Consider the following 22,848-nt stretch of genomic DNA (forward strand, 5'->3'; position numbering starts at 1 on the left):
CCCTGGAAGCAGAGAGACTGCTTGTATGGTGCATAAATCTACTGCTGCACTGCCGCTTGTGAGAGGGGACAATTGCTGTACTGTGGTAAATGGCTTATTCCCTGAGGCACTTGTGACAGTAGGGGTTGTTGTCCCTGAAAACCCAGAGGAAAAAAGGGCTGAACTGGGAATGCCCCAGTTTGTTGGGGGGCCTGAGGCTGGCCCCTCCTCTCGTTTCCCGACAGTGGTTGCCCATTTTTATCAAATTTAGAACGACATTGATTACCCCAATGTTTTCCCTTTTTACATCTTGGACATAGGCCAGGTGGCTCTTTATCTGTTGTTGAAGTAGCTTGAGTTGTTACATTTTGTTCATTTGAGACTAGGCAATTCTTTTTTAGATGACCAATTTGACCACAATTATAACATCTTCCCCCAAATGTTCTAACTTGTCCTCCTAAAGCAACTCTTGTGATTGCTTGAGCCATAAGCATAGCTTTATGCATAGCTCCTCCAATTCCATCGCAGGCTTTAACGTACTCTGAGATTACATCTGATCCTGTGGGAACCCTTCCTTTTAATGGCTTAATGGCTGATTGACAATCAGGATTGGCGTTTTCATATGCCATCAACTCCACTATGACCTTACGGGCATTTTCATCGGTAATTGACTTTTGAGCAGCATCTTGAAGTCTTGCTACAAAATCAGGGTAGGGCTCTTTAGAGCCTTGTCTTATTATATTAAAGGAGGGGCAGGCGGTTCCTGGGTCTTGGATTTTCTCCCAGGCCCTAAGGCAGATAGCCCTGATTTGCTCAATGGCCTCATTTGGCATTATTACTTGTTGGTCAACAGTGCTCCAATTTTGACCTATTCCTAATAGTTGATCTGCATCTATGTTAATAGGAGGATTGGCAGTCCTATTTCTTCGGACCTGTACTTGTGCCCCATCAATCCACCAAGTCTTAAATTGTAAAAATTGAGAGGGTGAGAGTGATGATTTTGCCAGAATCTCCCTGTTTTGTTTAATTTAATTTAATTTAGGAGAGCTAAATAATTAAACATGAGGCCAAAGTACATAAGAAAGTGGCAGTCTTTTATTGCAAATATGCACACACTCTCGGGCGAAGTTCTCTGGTCCTCAGGTGTGGGGGGCCAGGGAAGTCGCACCGGCGCTCTCAGGTGAGGTTCCCCGGTCCACGAATGCGGGCGCCGAAGAAGTCACACCGGCGCTTACCGGCAGCGGACTTTTATGCCTGGGAGCTGGAGGGGGAGGAGTTTGGGGCGTGTGTGTAGGAGTGGCTTCTTGAATTTCGGTGTCCCCGGCTTGACGTCACTCTGCGCATGCTCAGTTGATTTGGTTCTTTTCCCGGGCGCGGGAAAATCTGTGATGAAGAACCCGGAAACAACAGGGACTGCTCCATCTTGTTCACCTTCCTCCATCTTGTCCCTTCTCCCTCACCCAAACAGTCCAACCTCTTATTGATTATAAGAATTTGGGTCGCCGTTGTCTGTCTGGCTGCTTCCTGCTGTTAAGTGGCGTAATTAGGGTCTGAGGTTGGCAGTTGGGTGTAGGGATGCAGGAGCATTTGGTTGAAGGTGACTCGGGTGATCTCTTGGACCCTGGCTCGGATAAATTTTATTAGAATGGGAGCAAGACATAACATAAGGCAGAGGATTAGTATGGGAATTAGGAAATCACAAAGGGCACCTTGCCAAGCTAGGTCTTCTATGAGAGTAAAAAGTTGGGAAACCTACTGGTTGGGGGATGGGTCGGGAAGGAGGGTGTCTATGGGGTTTATGAGGGAAAAGTCAGTTAAGTTAAGATGAAGAATGGTGAGGAAGCGGGAAAATTTGAGGAGGGTGTTGATCCTTGAGTAGAAACTGGTCACCTGGAGAAAGGGAAGGGGAATAGATGTTTTGAGTTAGGTTAAGATGTCTCGTCCCAAGAGGGGGGTGGGACAAGAGGGCATGATGAGGAAAGAGTGGGCAAAATATGCATAGTCCAGGCAGTAATTTAACATTGGGGTCTGGCGAGGGTTAGATGGTTTACCATCTACCCCAACTACTGAGATAGTGGATGGCTGGCTAGGACCTCCATAGGTTGGCAAAACAGAATAGGTAGGCTCCGTATTGATAAGAAAAGAAATTGGCTTACCCGCTATCTGTAGACTTACCCTAGGCTCGGCGAGGGTGACCGGGGTCTCCGAGTGTGGGCACCGTCAGTCGTCATCCAGGTGTAGGAGCTGGAAGGAACCTTCTGGCCTTTGAGGAGAGGCACCACGTTGAGGCGCAATGCCTGCCCTGCTGGCGGGGCAATCAGACTTCCAGTGTCCTTCCTGTTGGCAGGTTGGGCACGGCGTAGTAGGCAGGCGAGGATTTGGACACTGTTTTGCCTAATGCCCAGTTGTGCCACACTTAAAGCATGGGCCAGACGGAGTGGCCGGCTTGGTATGGGGACACTGGGTCTCTGCATTTATAGCAGGAGCCCTTGGGAGACTCGCCTTGTGTCTTCCCTGCCGGCAAAGTGGGCAACGCTGGTTGGAGGGCAGCCACTAGAGCTTGCGCCTGAAGCACAGCCCTTCTTTTCTGCTTGTCTAGCTCTGCAGCCTTAGCTGCTTCTTCTCTGGAGTTAAAAACTTTAAAGGCCGATTTTACTAAGTCCTGTATGGGGGTTTGAGGCCCATCTTCTGTGGGGAAAAGAAAGAGATCAGCCTGTTACTGTGTCTATATAGAAAGAAGTAGACATAAGAGACTCCATGTTGTTCTGTATTTGAGATGCTGTTAATCTGTGACCCTACCCCCAACCTTGTCCTTGCAAGAGACATGTGCTGTGGTAACTCAAGGTTTAATGGATTTTGGGCGTGCAGGGTGTGACTTTGTTCCTAGAAAAGCTAGGTATTGTCCAAGGTTTATCCCCATGTGATAGGATGAAACAATGTTGCTAAAAGGTTTATCTCAAGGCACAGGATTTTCCTTTAAACTTATTCATGTCACAGATCCTTGTTCTTATGTCTTACTGCTAATTTCCTCCCTAAAAATGATCCTATTGTCCTGCCACTCCCTTATCTTTAAGATGGTAAAGATAATTATCTATAAATACTAAGGGAATTCAGAGGCCGGTGCCGGCGTGGGTCCTCTGTAAGCTGAGCGCCGGTCCCCTGGGCCCCCGCTTTTCTTTCTCTATACTGTGTCTCTGTGTCTTATTTCTTTTCTCAAGTCTCTCGTTCCACCTAACGAGAAACACCCACAGGTGTGGAGGGGCAGGCCACCCCTTCAATCTTCAACCTTTTTTAGCTTTTTTCGAATATCTGAGGCTGACTGGGAGATAAAATAGGAGGCTAGGACAGCTGCTCCGGCTGGGGAGGTGGGGTCTGCCGAGTAAATTGGGCTAGTGCCTCTGTAAGGCGATTTAGGAAGGAAGCCGGGTTCTCATCTGGGTGTTGGATAATTTCCTTTAATTTATCAAAATTGTGTTTTGTTTAATTTAATTATTTTAGGAGAGGTAAATAATTAAACATGAGGCCAAAGTACATAAGAAAGTGGCAGTCTTTTATTGCAAATATGCACACACTCTTGGGCGAAGTTCTCTGGTCCTCAGGTGTGGGGGGCCAGGGAAGTCGCACCGGCGCTCTCGGGTGAGGTTCCCCAGTCCACGAATGCGGGGGCCAAAGAAGTCACACCGGCGCTTACCGGCAGCGGACTTTTATGCCTGGGAGCTGGAGGGGGAGGAGTTTGGGGCGTGTGTGTAGGAGTGGCTTCTTGAATTTCGGTGTCCCTGGCTTGACGTCACTCTGCGCATGCTCAGTTGATTTGGTTCTTTTCCCAGGCACGGGAATTTTTCCCAGGTATGGGAAAATCTGTGATGAAGAACCTGGAAACAACAGGGACTGCTCCATCTTGTTCACCTTCCTCCATCTTGTCCCTTCTCCATCACCCAAACACTCCCAATCATAAGGAATGAGTCTATGTCCATGAGCAATGGAATCTAATAATGTTCTCATGTAAGGAGAGTTGGGTTCATACTGTTTTACTCCCTCTTTCATTTCTTTTAGCATTTTTATAGAAAAAGACTTATATCTGGCTTCAGCTACGGGAAGCTCTCTCTCTTGGGCCCCTTCTCCAGGTGGTCTTGCTTCTAATATTACTGGGAATTGCCACGCCTCAATATCTCCTTGTTTTCTTGCCTCATCGATAATTTTATGTAACGCGCTACCCTGTGTACTAGGCGGTGCTGTAGGATTAAGTCTCATGGTGGGTGGCTGAGGATATGGCGCCCTGCCCTGTGGCACTGGAAATGTTCCTGGCTGTCCATACGGATTTTCTGGGGGCTGCCGATACTGCAGTTCGGCTGGCGGCCAGTATTGATAGGCTACTGGCGGCTGGGTCTTATCTTCTACCGGCTGATATTGTGGACACTGTATTTGGATTGGCATTGCCATGACAGACTATCTTTTTCTATTTGATCTTCTTTTGGAGTTTATACTTGTTTAACCTGCATTTGAGGTTGTAAAGTTACAGGCATCTGAGCTGCTGTAAAAGGAGTTGGCCATTGTGGTTTAGACTCTGATGGCTCTGCTAATTCTGGACCTTTTTCTTCTAATTTTAACGTTTCAGGATACACTACCTCCTGTAATTGATTATCGTCAACATTTTGCACTGACTGAGCCATTACCGGCTCTGCTACACATTTACAATGGGAACTTTCTTTTCCTTTTCGGGATTCTATCCCTGCCTCTTTTTCACAATCTACTGCACAGCTTTTAGGGACATCAGAAATTGGAACGCTATCTTCTTCTGTTTGAAATGGTTCTAAAGCTACTTTAATAATGACCCAATCATTCCATACTGTGAGCGGAATGATTTTACCTTCCCTACTTGCTTGTTTTAATTCTTTGCCAATTTTTTCCCAGTCTTTTAGATCTAAAGTTCCCTGTTCCGGAAACCATAGACAAAACTGTTCTATTGTTTGAAATAGCGTAATTAGATTTTTGGTAGAGACTTTAACTCCCCCTCTTTTTAAGAGAATTTTAATAAAGCTGCGATAAAAGGCATATTTACTTTTAGTTTGCCCCATTGTTAACCTAGGTTCTTCCGAGCGCACAAGCTTACCGCAAGGCTGACTGTAGACGTACTCGGGAGTCTCTCATTGACTTGTACTCAATGACCATGCTCCAGCGTACCTTCACCTTAGAGAAAGCTTCCACGTTGGGCACCAGATGAAGGGGTGGCCTGCCCCTCCACACCTGTGGGTGTTTCTCGTTAGGTGGAACGAGAGACTTGAGAAAAGAAATGAGACATAGAGACAAAGTATAGAGAAAGAGAAAGTGGGCCCAGGGGTCCCGCACTCAGCTTACAGAGGACCCACACTGGCCCGGTCTCTGAGTTCCCTTGGTATTTATTGATAATTATCTTTACCATCTTAAAGATAAGGGAGTGGCAGGACAATAGGATCATTGTAGGGAGGAAATCGGCAGTAAGACATATGAACAAAAAAAAGTCTGGGACATGAATAAGTTTAAAGGAAAATGCTGTGCCTTGAGATGCATATGCAAACATCTCCATAAACCTTTTAGCAGCATTGTTTCAGCCTATCACATGGGGAGAAACCTTGGACAATACCTAGCTTTCCTAGGCAGAGGTCCCTGCGACCTTTGGCCGTGTACGTGTCCCTGGGTAGTTGAAATTAAGAGAATGGTGATGACTTTTAACCAGCAAGCTGCCCTCAGGCACTTGTTTAACAAAGACACATCCTGCACAGCCCAAAATCCATTAAACCTGGAGTCACTACAGCACATGTCTCTTGCAAGGACAAGGTTGGGGGTAGGGTCACAGATTAACAGCATCTCAAATACAGAACAAAATGGAGTCTCTTATGTCTACTTCTTTCTATATAGACATAGTAACAGGCTGATCTTTCTTTCTTTTCCCCACATCTGTCACTCAATAAAGTTCTTCTTCACCTTGCTCACCCTCCACTTGTCCACTTACCTCATTCTACCTGGACGCAGGACAAGAACTCAGGACCCAAAAAGAGTTGTAACACAAACAGGGATGAAACATGCCCATTGTTTGCCACCTTGTGGGCAACAAGAAGGACAGAAGAGAGAAGGAGAGAGGAGCTGCAGCCCTTTGGGAAGCCCAGACCTAGGAGCTCACCAAGCCAGGGCTGTGACACCCTCTTTGGGGTTCTGTAGCTCCTGGCATCTCCAAGCTTCCAGGCACCACTGCATTCCCCAGTGCCAGCCATGAAAGCTGCTTGTGGTACATCTGGTCCAGCTGCAGCCTCACAGGGAGTCGGTGCCCATACTGGCACCTGGAGCTGCCCACCTTACCACAGCTGGCATGCCTGGCTGTGCACAGTAGCTGGACCCCACGTTTGCTCACATACCCCTCTCTGCTCTGCATCTGGCTGGCCCTTGGCAGGCATGGGATCCAGGCTGGTAGCACAAGCCAAGTACAGCCTGCCAGGCTGAATGGACCGAACAAGCCCAACAGGCTCGAGCAAAACTTGTGCCCCAATGGCCACAGAGGTTTCTGTCTGACAAGGCAACACCCCAAGAATCCCAGGACAATATTTCCATGTAGGGGACAGGTTGTCTCCATAATATAACCATGTCAAGCCGAAATGTTTCTCATGATTCAGCCTACTCTAAAATATTTTTAGGCAATGTAAAATTATGACCCTAAGAACTCTCTATGACCTTCTTCCTCCTCTGATTGACAAGAATCCAAAGCCATTTTTTTTGCCCTAATCCTACAAAGCCTGGGTTTTAGGTTTGAAAAATGAGCATACCTGTTCTGGGTTCTGTTGCACATGTATCTATCCCTGAGGCATAGTTATAACTTCGATGCAAGGAAGTTCCCCCACCTCTATCCCCTCAAACTGCTCAAAAATGGCATGTATAATTAGTCTTCCTAATTAGAGGATTTTAATAATCAGAGTGCTTCTGAAAGGTCCATAATGCGTAGTAAATTATAAGGATAATAGTAGCTATCCTATAATGCTGTTGTAAAAATTAAATGCAACTTTTTTTCACAAGAAACTAAATACAAATTTGAAAGTCCAAGGTATTATGAAGGATCAAAAACCTTTACTTGGGAATGAGCCTGGGGGTCACTCAAATATCCGCATCTCATCAGTGGAGACTTAAGAAATTGCAAGTTATCCCTCATTATTGAGGTTCCATGGTAATCTCATTTGCTTGGGGTGTCTACAGGCATAGTGTTTTCCCCATATGTGTGGCCCACAGATATGGGTCATATCATAAAGGTAAACAGAAACACACACACACACACACACACACACACACACACACACTGTGGGATATCTACTCCATGGTAGCCTCTAACCAGCTTTGATAGATTGTATTACTGTTCCTAACTATCCACTTTCTCTCCATAAGATGGTTATACATTTATGCCCTTAGTCATATGAGTTGCAGTGCTTCCTACTAGGAAGAACCCCTGTGATTTGCCTTGGCCAGTGGAATATGAGTGAATGTGATTTACCCTAGCATATGAGTTGAAGCTTTAAATGTGCTTGCCCAGATTGTTCCTACCCTCTGCCCTGGAAGCTATACAAATGAAATAAGGGCCATGCTGGTTAAAATCTTTCCTAATTTTTTCATGTCAGTATAAATTCATCTCATTAAATATGTAATATAGTCCTTCCCCATCTTGATGAACATTTATGAAGTCATTTTAAATTTTTCACTATTATTCCATAAATATAGACAATTGTTATTTGTCAATTCAAAATAAATTAGTGAAAACATTTTTAAGTTAGAAAATAAAATAATTCTTTACAATTAATGCCGACTAATACTTGAACTCCAACTACGTGCCAGGCCATGTGTGGGCACTTTACATGTATTATCTTATAACATCCATAGGTTCTGCAGCTTAGGACATGGGTATCTTTGGGGACCATGTTTTCAGCCTACCGTGATGTCTGTGATTTATCTCCTCATCCTTTTCAGATATGCACTTTCCCTTCCTCCTCTCTGAGTAACAAAGTACCTAGCACATAGCAGGCATAGAATGGATGATGTTGGGGAGATCAAATCCAACACCCCGTCGTAGGGGCGACGAAGTCTGGCAGAGTCAAAGGACTGAGAAAAGACAGTTTGAGAAGTAAAGTGAGACCAGGGGGCCATTGCGATTGTGGAGGCTGCGAAGGCCGCGAGCTCTGGGAGCCCACGCTATTTATTGGTAATCCAACAGAGAAACAGGTGGTGAGAATGTGGGGGTCAAAAGGGCAGGCTCATGATCTACAGCTGTGACGGTTTAGCATTTATATGGAACATATTCTGCTATTTGAGATAATGGGAATACAATCAATCTAGGAGCTTGGAGGGCTAGAAGCAAGGAGCCAGCAAGTCTACACACATTGCAGAGGACATTATGTCAGACATGCAAGCCCTGCCTCGGCTTTCTTCCCAACACTCAGCTGTTTCCCAACAGATGCTGTGCTAGAAATGACTCTTGCACTAGTCAGGATTGACTTATTAAGGGTTTACTACTGAACAAATAGCTCTCCACATTTTAACTCAGCAAAAGTATATTTCTCACTCATGTCACAGTCCAATGCTTGTCAGGTACCTTTCCTTGGCAGCTGTCCCTCAAAGAAGCTTCAAGCCTATTCTATCTTACAAAGATGCCATTTAAAAGTGGCCTCCATGGAGCTTGCAATGAGCCAAGATCACACCACTGCACTCCAGCCTGGGCGACAGAGTGAGACTCCATCTCAAAAAAAAAAAAAAAAAGTGGCCTCCAAAAGAGACTGTTTGCTGAATGAATATAGGCAAAATGCAAATGTAATAGAATTGGAAAACAGGATAGCATCTGAGTAGAAGTGAGACTGTATTGTTTGAAAGCTCTTCCTGGGATGGGCCTTTGCAGAAATTCTGCAAACCCAGTTCCACATGCATGTGCATCCATACCCATACACTCCTTCAAAAGCCTCATATGTTATCTTGGAATTAGTCATTGTTATTTCTCACTCATAATATTGCTCTTTTGTAATAGCATGAGTAATTGAGTTGAGTCTGTATATTAATTTGGGTGTATCAAGTTATTGGTCAATGAAGAAATTGACTCACTTGCAAATTGTCAGCTAGCTGAGAGAGAAAATTTGAGTCAAGGTTTAAAACATTATGTAAGTAATTTTTAAAACAACACAAAACATATTTGCTACATTCGAAAGCAATTGATTATAAGACACAATTGAAGTAGGGGGACATTAAAATAAAATTACATTGTTTACTAGATTTTAAAAGTAATTCTTGCATTATTTGTAAAACTGATTCAGTAGGAAGAAATTAATACTCAGTTTATAAAAGTATTCATGTTTTCCTTTAGGCATTTCTTCTAGTGCATTCAAAATTATCCAATTTACAAATAATTCATTTTAAGTTAACGTCCAGCATATAAAATGGTTGTGTTGAAACACTGTCTTCAGAATTTTACTTTTAAAAGATACTATTTTAGTATAAATTCACACTTATAGCTGAACGCTTTTGTGAAAGATAGTAGTCTTTAAAATATTTTACAGGCTGGCCTTGTTGGTCATGCCTGTTATCCTAGCACTTTGGGAGGCCAAGGCAGGTGGATCACTTGAGCCCAGGAGTTCAAGACCAGCTTAAGCAACATAGTGAAACCTCATTTCTACAAAAAATACGAAAATTACCAGATGTGGTGGCACACAGCTGCAGTCCCTACTCAGGAGGCTGAGGTGGGAGGATTGCTTGAACCCAGGAGATAGAGGCTGCAGTGAGCCATGATTTCACCATGCACTCCAGCCCAAGTGCCAGAGTGAGACCTTGTTTCAAAAAAAAAAAAAAAGTTTGACAGTTCCAAAACATATTCATGTTAATTAGAGTCCGCTAAATTGCTATAAATACAACAAAAAATTCAGTGGCACAAACAAAGTATCAGTTGCCTCATGTAAAAGTCCAAGATTAGCAGGTGCAGATTAGAAGAGCAAAACTGACTCAGGGAGTGGTAGAAGGTGAGCAAGGATCCAAGGCATGAGTCACAATCCATGCCTCTTACAACCCCTCACATCTGTCAAATAGAACCCTTGGCGGGATGGGCCCTTGTTCTAGGCCAGTGCCTGCAATCTTGTTTCTATTATATCGGTGGTTCTACATGACTTTATATTTGAAAAGTTACATTTTAGAAGTGGATATTTTGTATGTTTGGTTACTCATCTAACTGTAGGAAAGCACTATTAAAAATACTTTTATTTCATTAAAATTATCTGCTTATGTTTTGGTCTCCACTAAACTGTAAGCGCCTCTGAGTAGGAAACAATGCATTCCTCACTATGTTCCAGCACTCAGCTCAGTGCACGGGGTTTTAAAAGTAAATTTCTACCAGAAGTATAGATTCTTAGATCCAGATTGTGAGGAGGGGAGGAGAGAGGTATAGGCGAGGCGGGGACGGAAGCGGGGGCAGGGTCATCTGTTTGAACAGATCACCTGAGGGGTAGGTGTTCACTGAAGCATTTGGAGCAGAACTTGCTTTGGGGTTGTTGACAGTTTTCTTTTCACTAGGAAGTGTTTGTCAGTTAAAGGCAAAAACCAGGAAGTTAAAAGTGGATGCAGAGGCGAGCACAGATGGGACTAGGGGGCACTCTGTTTTCAGAGAAAGTAGTTGAGAGTCCTGGCAACAGCAGCTGAAATATAAAGAAGTTGTAGGATTAACTTTTTCGCCCAAAGCAGCTTCAGCCCACGTTTCATTCCCATCAAGGGAGGGAGAATGGGTGCCGCTGAGTGGGCGGGGGAGTAGTCTCTGAAAGGAGGTGGAGCGCTACAGCCCCTCCCCGTTGGCTCTCGCTGTTTGTATACTATTGGTTTATACTGATTTGACAACAGCAGGCTGTTGAGTCGCCTCCTGATCGCAGCTGAAGGGTCTGTTGAGGGCTTCGGGAAAGGCGGTGAGATCCGGTACCGCAGCAGAGCACTCCCGGCTCTGGGTTTCGCAGGCGCAGGGCTCCCGCGTGCCAGCAGAGGGATTTCCTCTAGTGAAGAGGACCGTCGAATCTGTCCTCCTCAAGGCAGCTCTTGTACACAATTTATTCGAATGCCATGGCCAAGGTCTTCCTTGAAAAATGTTGACCGATGTGTGCTTTTTGTCTTTTGTCATCTTTTCTTTAGGATAGGCGACATTGACCCACAGGTGAAGATCTCTGGAGATCATGACAAAGAAAAGAATTGCTGTGATTGGGGGAGGAGTGAGCGGGCTCTCTTCCATCAAGTGCTGCGTAGAAGAAGGCCTGGAACCTGTCTGCTTTGAAAGGACTGATGACATCGGAGGGCTCTGGAGGTTCCAGGTACATACATCTCCTACTCCCTTAATACTTGAAACCCTCCCTGCAACTAGGTGCATACTACAGTTTATCTTAACAGTGTCAGGTGGCCGGCCCGGTGGCTCACGCCTGTAATCCTAGCACTTTGGGAGGCCGAGACGGGCGGATCACGAGGTCAGGAGATCGAGACCATCCTGGCTAACACGTGAAACCCCATCTCTACTAAAAATACAAAAAAAATTAGCCAGGCGTAGTGGCGGGCGCCTGTAGTCCCAGCTACTAGAGAGGCTGAGGCAAGAGAATGGGGTGAACCCGGGAGGCGGAGCTTGCAGTGAGCCAAGATTGCACTCCAGCCTGGGTGACCGAGCGAGACTCCGTCTCGAGAAAAAAATAAAATAAAAAAGACAGTTAAACTTATTATATTCCAAAGAATACCAGCCATCTTTATTGATCTCCAAACTGACATGCGTTGGGTTTGCTGAGTTTGCTTTTATTTTATTTTATTTTATTTTTTATTTATTTTTTTTTTTTTGAGACGGAGTCTCGCTGTGTCTCCCAGGCTGGAGTGCAGTGGCGTGATCTCGGCTCACTGCAAGCTCCGCCTCCCGGGTTCACGCCATTCTCCCGCCTCAGCCTCCCAAGTAGCTGAGACTACAGGCGCCCGCCACCACGCCCGGCTAGTTTTTTGTATTTTTAGTAGAGACGGGGTTTCACCATGTTAGCCAGGATAGTCTCGATCTCCTGACCTCGTGATCCACCCGCCTCGGCCTCCCAAAGTGCTGGGATTACAGGCTTCAGCCACCGCGCCTGGCCTTATTTTTATTTTTTCACTTTTTGAAGGATAATTTTTATTATTTTTATTTACAGAAAATTCAGCAGTATACATTTAACCCAGTTTAGTGGCAACTTCTTTCACCTTTCCCTTTTCCAGCTTGGTGATTCAAGCGACAGATTTAGGACCCAGGACATTGCCTCCCCAGTGGCAGCGAATCTCATCATATCTGTCCATGTAATTGGTTCTGAAAACTGCCACCAACTTAGCCACATCTCCTTTGTCTTCCTAGTGAACCTGTGTGAAGGCAACGTCGTGCAGGTCTTCCCGTGGACTAGACATCTCAATCTTAACTTCCCCCTGATAATGCAGTAAGGGACCCCCATTTTGGGACACAGGGCAGGCAGGAAGACAACCAGCTCTATGGGATCCGCATCGTGTGCCATCACCACCAGCTGAGTCTTCTTGTTCTCCACCAAGGTGGTGATTGTGTTAACCCCTGCTGGAGAGACGGGGTGGTGTCTGGATGGGATATCCCCTTTGCCAGCAGCTTTCTTCACAGTCCAGGACAGTAGTCTCTACTTCTCTCGTTTTGTCTCTGGTCTGTGATTGTGGGCCCCCATAAGCAGTCAGTAGCTGTTTGGCAGTGCAAGACCTGGGTGAACTGGTTAATGGCAGGAAGTTCTTTCAGCAGCTTATAGAAGGATAGCTCTTTGCTGCTACAAACTGATACAGGGGAGCCATTTGACAAACAGAGTGAGGTCCCTTTGGGGCTGGATGTCCTGTCCAATGCCAAAATTCTTAGGCTTTTTCTCAAACAGAGGATTTGCAACATTTTTGGCTTCCTGCTTCTTCACGATAGCAGGGGTGGGGGCCGCCTTCTTTTCCTTAGCCTTCTTTCCTATTGGCATCTTGGGTGGCTAGAGGAGAACAGGTTTGCTTTTTTTTTTTTTTTTTTTTTGAGACGGAGTCTCGCTCTGTCACCCAGGCTGGAGTGCAGTGGCCGGATCTCAGCTCACTGCAAGCTCCGCCTCCCGGGTTCACGCCATTCTCCGGCCTCAGCCTCCCGAGTAGCTGGGACTACAGGCGCCCGCCACCTCGCCCGGCTAATTTTTTTTGTATTTCTTAATAGAGACGGGGTTTCACCGTGTTAGCCAGGATGGTCTCGATCTCCTGACCTCGTGATCCGCCCGTCTCGGCCTCCCAAAGTGCTGGGATTACAGGCTTGAGCCACCGCGCCCGGCCAGGTTTGCTTTTAAGCTAGCTTTCTGAACAGTGAATAGTATTGAGGTGCCCTAGATAAGTTTTACATTTCATATTTCATAAAAACTAACACAGTATTGGCCAGCTACATAAAAGTGGCTTTATAGCATTTCTTAGTTGAACAGAAATACAATCCTCTTGCACCCTGACTCTGTTTTGGGGACCAATTTTATGTGACAATGGTCCTTATTCAGATCTGGAGTGGATCCCCTTGGCTGACCTGCATACCTATATCATCATCAGTCTTGGACATGGGCAAAAAGCCCGTTGTTTTTAGTAAACAGCAGAAAATTCTGCTCTTAAAATCTGGCCACAATATGGTATGGAGGTTAAGAACGCAGTCTTAAACTCAAACGTTATTTCTGTCACCTACTAGCAGTGTGACCTTGGGCACATCATTAAGCCTCTCTGTACCTCTGTTTCTTCATCTTTAAGAAGTGGATAATGATAGTATCCACTTAATAGAGTTATTGTCAGGAGTAAATGAATGGATCATTATGCCAATCACTTACAACAGTACCAGGAACATAGTGCTACATGTTGGTTATTATTCAGTACGCCTAGGATGGGACTCACACATGTGGTGTCTTTACTAAGCATCTTAGCCAGGTTTGGCAGTTACTGAAAAGGCATGAAATCAATTAAGGATGGGAGGAGGTTGGGAGGGCATCCATCACCCTGTCTGATTATCAAGTTTCTGGTTTTTATCTCCAATGTGGTTTAAAATTATTATCTGCTAAAGACTTAATGTGGAGGTTTTTCTTCTGATTATCCACTTGGCAAAATTTTAACACTTTATAAACTGCTTCCTTGAAAATAAATAAGCTGTGTTTCATCATAATGCTCTGACCTCTGTTACGACAGACCACACCTGTGGTTCACCATTATATTTCTAGAGCCAAGCATGTATTCTACTGTCTCCGTTTTTTAAAGCTCCCCAGATGATTCCAATGTGCAGACCAGGTTAAGAATAACAGTTCAAAGAGAGTTTCTATTTCATGGGATTTTGAGAATCTGGCAGGAACAGTAGCCCCGAACTGTCCTCATTCCTCCCATTTAAATTTTTCTTCTTTCTTCTGTCCTTATTACTTCTTCCAATCCCATCAGTTCCAATTACCCCAACTTCCATCCCCTGCTCTCTCTCTCTTTTTTTTTTCTTTTTTAGACAGAGTCTCAATCTGTTACCCAGGCTGGAGTACAGTGGCGTCATCTCAGCTCACTGCAACCTCTGCCTCCTGGGTTCAAGCGATTCTCATGCCTCAGCCTCTCAAGTAGCTGGAATTATACACATACTAGCACGCCTTGCTAATTCTTGTATTTTTAGTAAACACGGGGTTTCATCATGTTGGCCAGGCTATTCTCGAACTCCTGACCTCAAGTGATCCACTCACCTCAGCCTCCCAAAGTGTGGGGATTACAGGCATGAGCCACCATGCCTGGCCTCTCTTTTCTTACACAGACTTCCTGATCAAATAAATGTGTGAGCCTTGTGCCTAGGTAGGAAATATAATCAGTGTATAGAATGTGTAGAGGGAAGATTTATTCATCAATGGTAGAAAATTGTAAAATCCAGGAGCAGAAGCTTCTTTTTCTTCTACTCACTAACCCAATACTGCTCTGTGCTCACTCTTTTTTAAAGCAGTGGATTGGCACAGTGATAAAACTTACGTAAGGTCCAGTCGGGTGGTTCGAAGGACTTGAAGGATTTTGTTGACACAGGATAACACTTTGTTGTGGTTAGTGATTTGAAAAAGAGTTGAAGTATGGGAGTACCTCAAAGAGGTGAGATCTGTCATTCATTTCACTCACTGATCCCAACAGACCTGCTGTGGAAAGCATGGCTCTACTCTTTGTAAACTTTGAACTTTTGGAATACAGGTACAGGCTTGCATTTATCAGTACCTCATAAAGTATTTTATTACAGAGGGACTTTATAAATCTCTCTTGAATGAATAAATGAAATAAAATTCAGAAGTTAGGAACGTGCCTCCCCTGTTCTCCTTACAAACATCTTAATTCCAAAATGACCCTGCCATTCATTAATTTACCTTAATTTAAAAAAGATATACTTGTGTACAAACATGTTTAAACAAACTTAATTTTAGAACAGTTTTAGACTTACAAAATTTATTAGGAAGATAGCACAGAGAATTATAGTACACCTCATGTCCAGTTACCCCATTATTAACATCTTATATTAGTATGATACATTTGTAAATAATTAATGAACCCATATTGATACATTATTATTAACTGAATTCCATAATTTATTCAGATTTACTTAGTTTTTCCTAGTGTCCTTTTTCTGTTCCAGGATCCCACCCAGGATACCGTATTACATTTACTAGTCATATCTCCTTAGGCTCTTTTTGGCTATGAAATTTCTTAGACTTTCCTTGTTTTTGATGCCCTTGATAGTTTTGATGATTACTTACTGGTCAGATATGTTGTAGAATATCCCTCAGTTGGGATTTATCTGATTTTTTTCTCATGGTTAAACTGCAGTTATGAATTTTGGTGAGGAATATTATAAAGGTAAAGTGCCATTCTCCTAACCTCCCATCAAGGGTACATACTATCAACATTATACCCACTGTTTTTTTTCTTTTTTTTGAAACTTAAAACTCATTTTATGTTATTGTAAGTAAGAAATTAGCATTCAATATATGCCAAAATATATCTTTGTTGAAGTGTAAGTTTGTTTCACTTTTCTATTTTTCGTTTTCCAACTTTTATCTTAGGTTCAGGAGGTACATATGAAAGTTTGTTACAAGGATAAATTGTATGGGGCTGGGATAACTGCTAGCCATACGCAGAAGATTGACACTAGATCCCTTCCTTTTGCCATATGTGAAAATCAACTCAACATGGATTAAAAAGTTAAATGTAAAACCTCAAAATATAAAAACCCTAGATAATATCACTATTGATGTTAACCTTGATGTCCTGGCTTGAAACAGTGTTTATTAGTTTTTGCCACAGTAAAGTTGCTCCTTGTTTTTCCCTTGCCATACTGTGTTCTTTGGAACAAAGCCACTATACACAGCCTACAACTAAGGACAAAGTCTTCTATTCTAGGCCTTCAGTCTTTCCATATGAACTTTAGAATCCATGTGTTAACTTGGATTCTAAAATAGCTTGCTGGGATGTTGATTGGGATTGCATTGTATCTGTAGGTCAAGTTGGAAAGAACTGACATCTTAACAATATTTAATCTTCCAGTCTACAAATCGGAATATCTCTCCATTTATTTAAATCTTAGACTTTCTTCATCTGTGTTTTATATCTGTGTTTTATAATTCATGCTTATAAATCCTATACTTTTTTTATATTTACACCTACTATGTAATTTCGGGGGCATTATTATAGATGGAGTTTTTAAAATTTCAAATTCCAGTTGTTCATTCTGGTATATAAAAAAGCAAATGGCCAGGCACAGTGGTTCATGCCTGTAATCCCAGCACTTTGGGATGCCAAGGCAGGTGAATCACGAGGTCAGGAGATAGAGACCAGCCTGGCCAACATAGTGAAACCCCATCTCTACTAAAAATGCAAAAATTAGCCGGGCATGGTGTCATGCGCCTGTAGTCCCAGCTACTCAGGAGGCTGAGGCAGGAGAATTGCTTGCATCCAGGGGGCGGGGATTGTGGTGAGCCAAGATTTCGCCACTGCACTCCAGCCTAGGCAATAGAGCCAGACTCTGTCTCAAAAACAAAGCAACTAACTTTTGTATGTTAACCATGTATCCTGCAACCCCGCTGTACTCACTTGTTGGCTCTAGGAGTTTTTTTTCTTTCTTTCTCTCTTTCTTTCTTTTTTTCTTTTCTTTTTTTTTTTTTAATTCTTTGGGATTTTCTTTTTTTTTTTTTTTTTTGAGACGGAGTCTCGCTGTGTCTCGTGATCTCGGCTCACTGCAAGCTCCGCCTCCCGGGTTCACGCCATTCTCACACCTCAGCCTCCCAAGTAGCTGAGACTACAGGCGCCCGCCACCACGCCCGGCTAGTTTTTTGTATTTTTAGTAGAGACGGGGTTTCACCATGTTAGCCAGGATAGTCTCGATCTCCTGACCTCGTGATCCACCCGCCTCGGCCTCCCAAAGTGCTGGGATTACAGGCTTGAGCCACCGCGCCCGGCCATTCTTTGGGATTTTCTATGTAGACAGTTAGGTCATCTGCAAATAAAAAGTTATCTTTATTCCTTCCCAATCAGTATATCCTTTACTTTTCTTTCTTGTATTATTGTACTAGCTAAGACTTCTAGTACAATGTTCCACAGGAGTGGTGAGAGAGGACATCCTTACCTTGTTCCCAGTCTTAGGGGAAAAGTGTCTAGTTTCTCACTGTGAAGTATGATGTTAATTGTAGGTATTTTATAGATGTTCTTTATCAAATTGAGGAAGTTTCTCTCCATTTCTAGTTTGCTGAGAGTTTTTATCATGAATGGGTGTTGTACAAACAACATTTTAACAAAAATAAAAGAAAAAGAAAGAAATCCTACTGCCTTAATAAATCAACTGGTTTTCTCTATTTTCACATTTTTTTCTATTTAAAATAAATAAAGTATACTCAAAAGAGACATGTTTAACAGGGAGAGATTATACAATTATAATTATATACCCACAGGTAGACATAATATTACATATTTGGTGAATAGAATGTAAATTTAATTTTACAATTACTTTTTTACTTCAAGTTATATCATAGGCCGTTTTTAATGTTCCTGCACAGACTTCAAAATCATAGTTTTTGGTGTCCCCAAATTCACTTTCCATAATTCATTAACTAATTCATTTCAAAGCATTTATTGCATGTCCAGTACATACCAGGTCCATGATAATAGAGATTTAAAGAAGGATATGGCTACTCTCGGGTTTCTCACAGTCATGGAAACAAATGCTTGATAATATAGTGTGTTTAAGTTATCTTTATAGAAATATGAACAGAGAGTTTTGGGAGCTTGGAGGATGAATAGGGGAATCTAATTCCCTGGAGAAATTAGAAAAGTCTTCTTGAAGGAAGTGACATTTGATATAACTCTTGAAGGACAGGAAATTTTTCAGGTGAAGAAATAGTAATATGTACAGAGGTTTGAAAGTTGGGCAAGAGCTTAGAGTGTTTCAGGAACAATTTAATGACTTAGAAATTTGAGATTAAATAAGGACAACACTGGATGAAGATTAAAAGATAAACCGGGCTAGATTGTGAAATGTGCTAAATTTCAAAATAAGGAATTTTGTTTTCCAGATGGAATCAAGAGAAACTATTAAGCAGTGGAGTGGCAGGATCTACTTCGTATTTATCAGGATACCCATAGAGTGGTGTGGAAGATAAATTCTGCAGGTTGAGGCTGGGCGCGGTGGCTCACGCCTGTAATCCCAGCACTTTGGGAGGCTGAGACAGGTGGATCACGAGGTCAGGAGATAGAAACCAGCCTGGCTAACCTGGTGAAACCCCGTCTCTACTAAAAATAAAAATAAAAAAAATAGCCAGGTGTAGTGGCGCACGCCTGTAGTCCCGGCTACTGGGAAGGCTGAGGCAGGAAAATTGCTTGAACCGAGGAGGCAGAGGTTGCAGGGAGCTGAGATCGTGCTACTGCACTCCAGCCTGGCAACAGAGCGAGACTCTGTCTCAAAGAAAAACTTAAAAAAATTCTGCATGTTGAGATACTGTAACTTACTAAACCATCTATTTTGGGAACATTTAACATTGTTACTAATTAATTGCTATTTAAGTTATACAAAAATATGTCTTTCTGCATTTGACTTTATATTATTTTGCAGTTTTTCTTAGGACAAAATTTTGGGAGATATATGTGTCTTATTGAACTCTTTTTGAGATAAATGTTGATGTATATTATTAGTTTTGTTATGCATTTTGCGAAACTTACATCTTATTCTGTATATCCCTTTCTCAATACAATTTGATATGCATCCATTAAACATTTATTGAGTGCTATGTATCATTGTGGATGCTGGGGGAAAAACCATGAGTACAATTCAAGGGGCTTACAATCTAGTTGGGGAGATAAGGAATACACTACAAAACATTACGGAGGTCTTTGAATCCTAAGCTGAGAAATAGGAACTTTATTCTACAGGAAATGGGGCAACATCTAAAATTTTAATTAGGGCAGAGATATAGTCCAGCCACACCTCAGAGAGAACACTTTGGCTGAAATAGGTAGGATAGGTTAGAAGAAGAGACTTCAAAGGAGACTTGTGACAATGTTATTAGCAGTTAAAGAAATGAGATTTTGGATTATGGGTCAGAGAAATGGGAATGATCAATTTAGGATTCCTAGACTGAATAATTATGCAATAAAAATGGGAGAAAATCAATCCTAAAGGAGGACAAAGCCAACAAACACTCTCCTTTGTGGCTATTTAATGTTTCATAATACTCAATATTTCAATATCTGTTCATTTCTAGAATAAAAAGGGAGGAGGATATGCAAATTGATTAAGGTGATTTTCCATAGTCAAAACAATTTTTGAAAATCTAAAAATTTGAAAACTCCTCATTTGTGAAATCTCTGTGACAGAATAATAGTTTGGGTAGATTGCATCATTGCATTACTTTATGTGGTCACCACAACAATGCTATAAGGTAGTTAACAGGAAGGTTTTTTTTTATTTTTTTATTTTTTCTTGAGATGGAGTTTTGCTCTTGTTGCCCGGGCTGGAGTGCAATGGCGCAATCTCAGCTTGCAGCAACCTCCGCCTCCCGGGTTCAAGCAATTCTCCTGCCTCAGCCACCTGAGTAGCTGGGATTACAGGCATGTGCCACCACGCCCAGCTAATTTTGTATTTTTAGTAGAGACGGGGTTTCTCCATGTTGGTCAGGCTGGTCTTGAACTCCCGACCTCAGGTGATTCGCCCGCCTCGGCCTCCCAAAGTGCTGGGATTACAGGCATGAGCCACCACGCCCAGCCTCAATAGGAAGTTTTTGAGGATGCAAAGAAGTTTGTTGTAGGGGAAAGAACACTGAATTGGGGATTAATGTCATCTAATGCAGTGCATCTCAGTTTGCATACACATCTGAATCACGTGAAGATTTTGCTAAGATGCAGGTTCTGATTCAGTAGGTCTGAGGTGGGGCCTGAGAGTCTGCATTTCTAACACCATCTCTCAAGTGAAGCCCCTGCTGCTAGTCTATAGGCCACACTTTGGTAGTAAGGATCTAGACCAGTGGTTCTCAAATTTCAGTTGTTTTGTTGGGCATTTAGCTTGTTTCATTTTTATATTATGAATAATGCTGGTATTAACATCCTTTAACATAAAGCTTCCTCAGCAATGCTGAATATTTTTTTAAAAGGCTAGGTAAATTGCAAGGAGTTTCATATACATTTTGACACTGCTCTCCAGAAAACAGTGGAGATGTTATACTGTTTCCAGTACATGGAAACTGTTACACTCTTTCCTGTATATGTTCCCATTTTGCCTCACTGTTACTCATTTAAAAGACTATTACTCAGTGTTAGTAACACTGTCTTCACATGTTTAGAACTTCAGCTGGGATAGAATAGAATAGGTAGAATTTCTGGGGGCTGACCACATATCTTCTGTCCCAGACATTCTCTTCATGTGGTGAGGCTGGACTTCCTCATGGTATGGTGGTCTCATGGTAGTTGGATTTCTCATATGGCTGCTAGCTTCTACCAGAGCGAGCTTTCTGAGACCCAGGCAGAATCTGCAAGGCTACTTATGACTTGGTCTTAGAAGTCATTCAGTGTCATTTCAACTGTATGCTGTTGGTCAAAAGCAAGTCATAAAGATAACTGAGATTCAAAGGGAAGGGACTAGATAAGGGCACAAATACTGAAAGGTAGGGGGGTGTGTGTGTGTGTGTGTGTGTGTGTGTGTGTGTGACTGACACTTCCTTCAGAAAACTTTTTCAGATGTTTATTGACTATTTATAAAACATGAAGATGATTCTCAAGTTGCTATGAATATTTTCTATTTATTGCAGGAAAATCCTGAAGAAGGAAGAGCCAGTATTTACAAATCAGTGATCATCAATACTTCTAAAGAGATGATGTGCTTCAGTGACTATCCAATCCCAGATCATTATCCTAACTTCATGCATAACGCCCAGGTCCTGGAGTATTTCAAGATGTATGCCAAAGAATTTGACCTTCTAAAGTATATTCGATTTAAGGTAGAAAATTGTGTGGATATCTTTGTGTTTGATGTTGTTTGCTAAGTAAATGAATAATGTGATTTCAATTACCAATGTTTACTTCTAAAGATTGGCTTGATTTGCACATGTATTTATCCTACTCAGGGAAAAACTCCATTCTTTGCCCTCCTTGCTCCTCAAAAATATTCAAGGGATGGTCTCGCTTTCATATATTTGGCTGCAGATACAGGGAGCCCCCTGGCAGAGTGTTTTCATCACCTTCATTTCACATTATTTGCACATAACTGCAATAAACAGGTGAAGGGAATTGCTTTCCCCATTACAGAAGGGAACTGAGAGGTATGGGAACTTTAAAACTTTCTGGTTCCACAGTCCTTTACTGCTTTGCCCTTTTGTACTTTCTGAAGTACTTTCCAATACATTTGTTTACATAAACATCATAAAACCCAGTGAAGTATAGTTGTTGGATAGTTAACTTTGGTGTAGAGGGAAGAACATGGAATTGAAGAACAAAAACCTGAATTCTGGTGCTTGCCCTACGACTAACTAACTTAGATGTTAGACAAGCAATTTCCTCAATTTCAATTTTTCAAAATTTTCTTGTTCGTAAAACAAGATAACTGTACTAGATCACTTCCGTGGTTCCTTCCTGCTCTAAAGTATTCTAGGACTTTTCTATAATTTATGATCATGACCATAAAAGAACAGATATTTCTGACAGCTGGCAAAAAGCCCAAAGCTTCTGCCTTCTGATTATCCTGCTAACTCATGCCTTTTTCTGCTTAACGACAATAAGAAAATGAAAACATCTAGTGAACTTCTAAAGTAAGTCATTTACATTCCATTAATGCTTCTCTCCATTTGTTTAAACAATACTTATTGAACAAGTTTGTTATCATACTAAGCATTGAATATGCAAAGACAGAAAAGAAAAATCAGTAACTTCATAGTCTACTTAAGGGATAACAAATGAAGAAAAATTTTATTATAAATATAATTAATAAAAATAAAGAGTTACGTGGGGACAAATGCTAGAGATCTATACGTTGCAGTTTGGAGGAGAGATGTTGAACCCAACAGGACAGGTTCCAAGGAAGTTTTCTTAAAGGAGATAAAGTTTTCTTAAAGCTGAGTCTTGAAGGGTGAGTAGGAATCGACCAAATAAGGAATAAAAGGGTGATCTAGGCAGAGGCACCAGCCTGTGTAAAAAAGAACATGATAGAGGAACTATAAATAGTGCTGGATGGCCAGGGCATGCAGGGGTGGTCTCTCTCTCCCTCTCTCTCTCTTTTTTTTTTTTTTTTTTTTTTTTTGAGACAGAATCTTGCTCTGTTGCTCAGGCTGGAGTACAGTGATACAATCTCGGCTCACTGCAACCTCCACC

General features: G+C 42.3%; 3 protein-coding genes and 1 long non-coding RNA gene across 16 annotated transcripts in view; 2 read left to right on the plus strand and 2 right to left on the minus strand.

Moving 5' to 3' along the window:
* Positions 1-22,848, plus strand: part of FMO5 (flavin containing dimethylaniline monoxygenase 5) — a 56,582-nt gene that overhangs the window by 9,194 nt on the left and 24,540 nt on the right. For 2 of the 9 annotated variants that reach the window (XR_012415646.1, XM_045380559.3), the window contains exons 1-3: positions 10,845-11,039; positions 11,140-11,315; positions 21,294-21,482. Coding sequence is in view for 6 of the 9 variants with exons in the window: in XM_045380559.3 (XP_045236494.1) it covers positions 11,181-11,315; positions 21,294-21,482 (324 nt within the window). In the remaining 3 variants the exon portion in view is untranslated. Of the gene's footprint in view, positions 1-10,844; positions 11,316-21,293; positions 21,483-22,848 lie in introns of those variants that run through there. The other 7 variants (XR_012415647.1, XM_045380336.3, XR_012415645.1 and 4 more) reach the window with 5 other exon arrangements.
* Positions 1,053-5,232, minus strand: LOC135971454 (endogenous retrovirus group K member 21 Gag polyprotein-like). Of its 5 annotated transcripts, none has more exons than XM_065546981.1 (3): positions 3,671-4,476; positions 2,155-2,316; positions 1,053-1,362 (listed from the first exon to the last, which is right to left on the minus strand). In XM_065546981.1, exons 1-3 carry the CDS (start codon positions 4,417-4,419, stop codon positions 1,326-1,328), a joined length of 948 nt encoding a protein of 315 aa, XP_065403053.1. In that variant the 5' UTR covers positions 4,420-4,476; the 3' UTR covers positions 1,053-1,325. The 5 variants fall into 5 exon arrangements, with proteins under 5 accessions (XP_065403053.1, XP_065403051.1, XP_073853254.1 ...); XM_065546979.2 differs by having other exon boundaries at positions 1,318-1,506; positions 3,671-4,481; XM_073997153.1 differs by lacking the exons at positions 1,053-1,362; positions 3,671-4,476 and adding exons at positions 1,373-1,600; positions 5,090-5,232.
* On the minus strand, positions 4,443-5,083 carry LOC135971458 (endogenous retrovirus group K member 8 Gag polyprotein-like). Its single transcript, XM_065546996.1, has one exon. The coding sequence runs from the start codon at positions 5,052-5,054 to the stop codon at positions 4,458-4,460; it is 597 nt and encodes a 198-aa protein (XP_065403068.1). The 5' UTR covers positions 5,055-5,083; the 3' UTR covers positions 4,443-4,457.
* LOC141407272 (uncharacterized) lies at positions 12,023-14,164 on the plus strand. The gene is made up of 2 exons (XR_012415698.1): positions 12,023-12,997; positions 13,311-14,164. It is a non-coding gene; the product is annotated as an uncharacterized lncRNA (long non-coding RNA).

Source organism: Macaca fascicularis, chromosome 1, assembly GCF_037993035.2.
Source record: "Macaca fascicularis isolate 582-1 chromosome 1, T2T-MFA8v1.1".
NCBI lineage: Eukaryota > Metazoa > Chordata > Mammalia > Primates > Cercopithecidae > Macaca > Macaca fascicularis.

Coding starts and splice junctions, on each gene's coding strand:
- LOC135971454 (XM_065546978.2), bottom strand. CDS start 4,419: ATGGCAATGCCAATCCAAATACAGTGTCCACAATATCAGCCGGTAGAA. Junction 2,317..3,670: donor GGCATAAAAGTCCGCTGCCG/GTAAGCGCCGGT, acceptor ACCTGCCAACAG/GAAGGACACTGGAAGTCTGA. Junction 1,601..2,154: donor TCACCCTCGCCGAGCCTAGG/GTAAGTCTACAG, acceptor TATCCGAGCCAG/GGTCCAAGAGATCACCCGAG.
- LOC135971458 (XM_065546996.1), bottom strand. CDS start 5,054: ATGGGGCAAACTAAAAGTAAATATGCCTTTTATCGCAGCTTTATTAAA.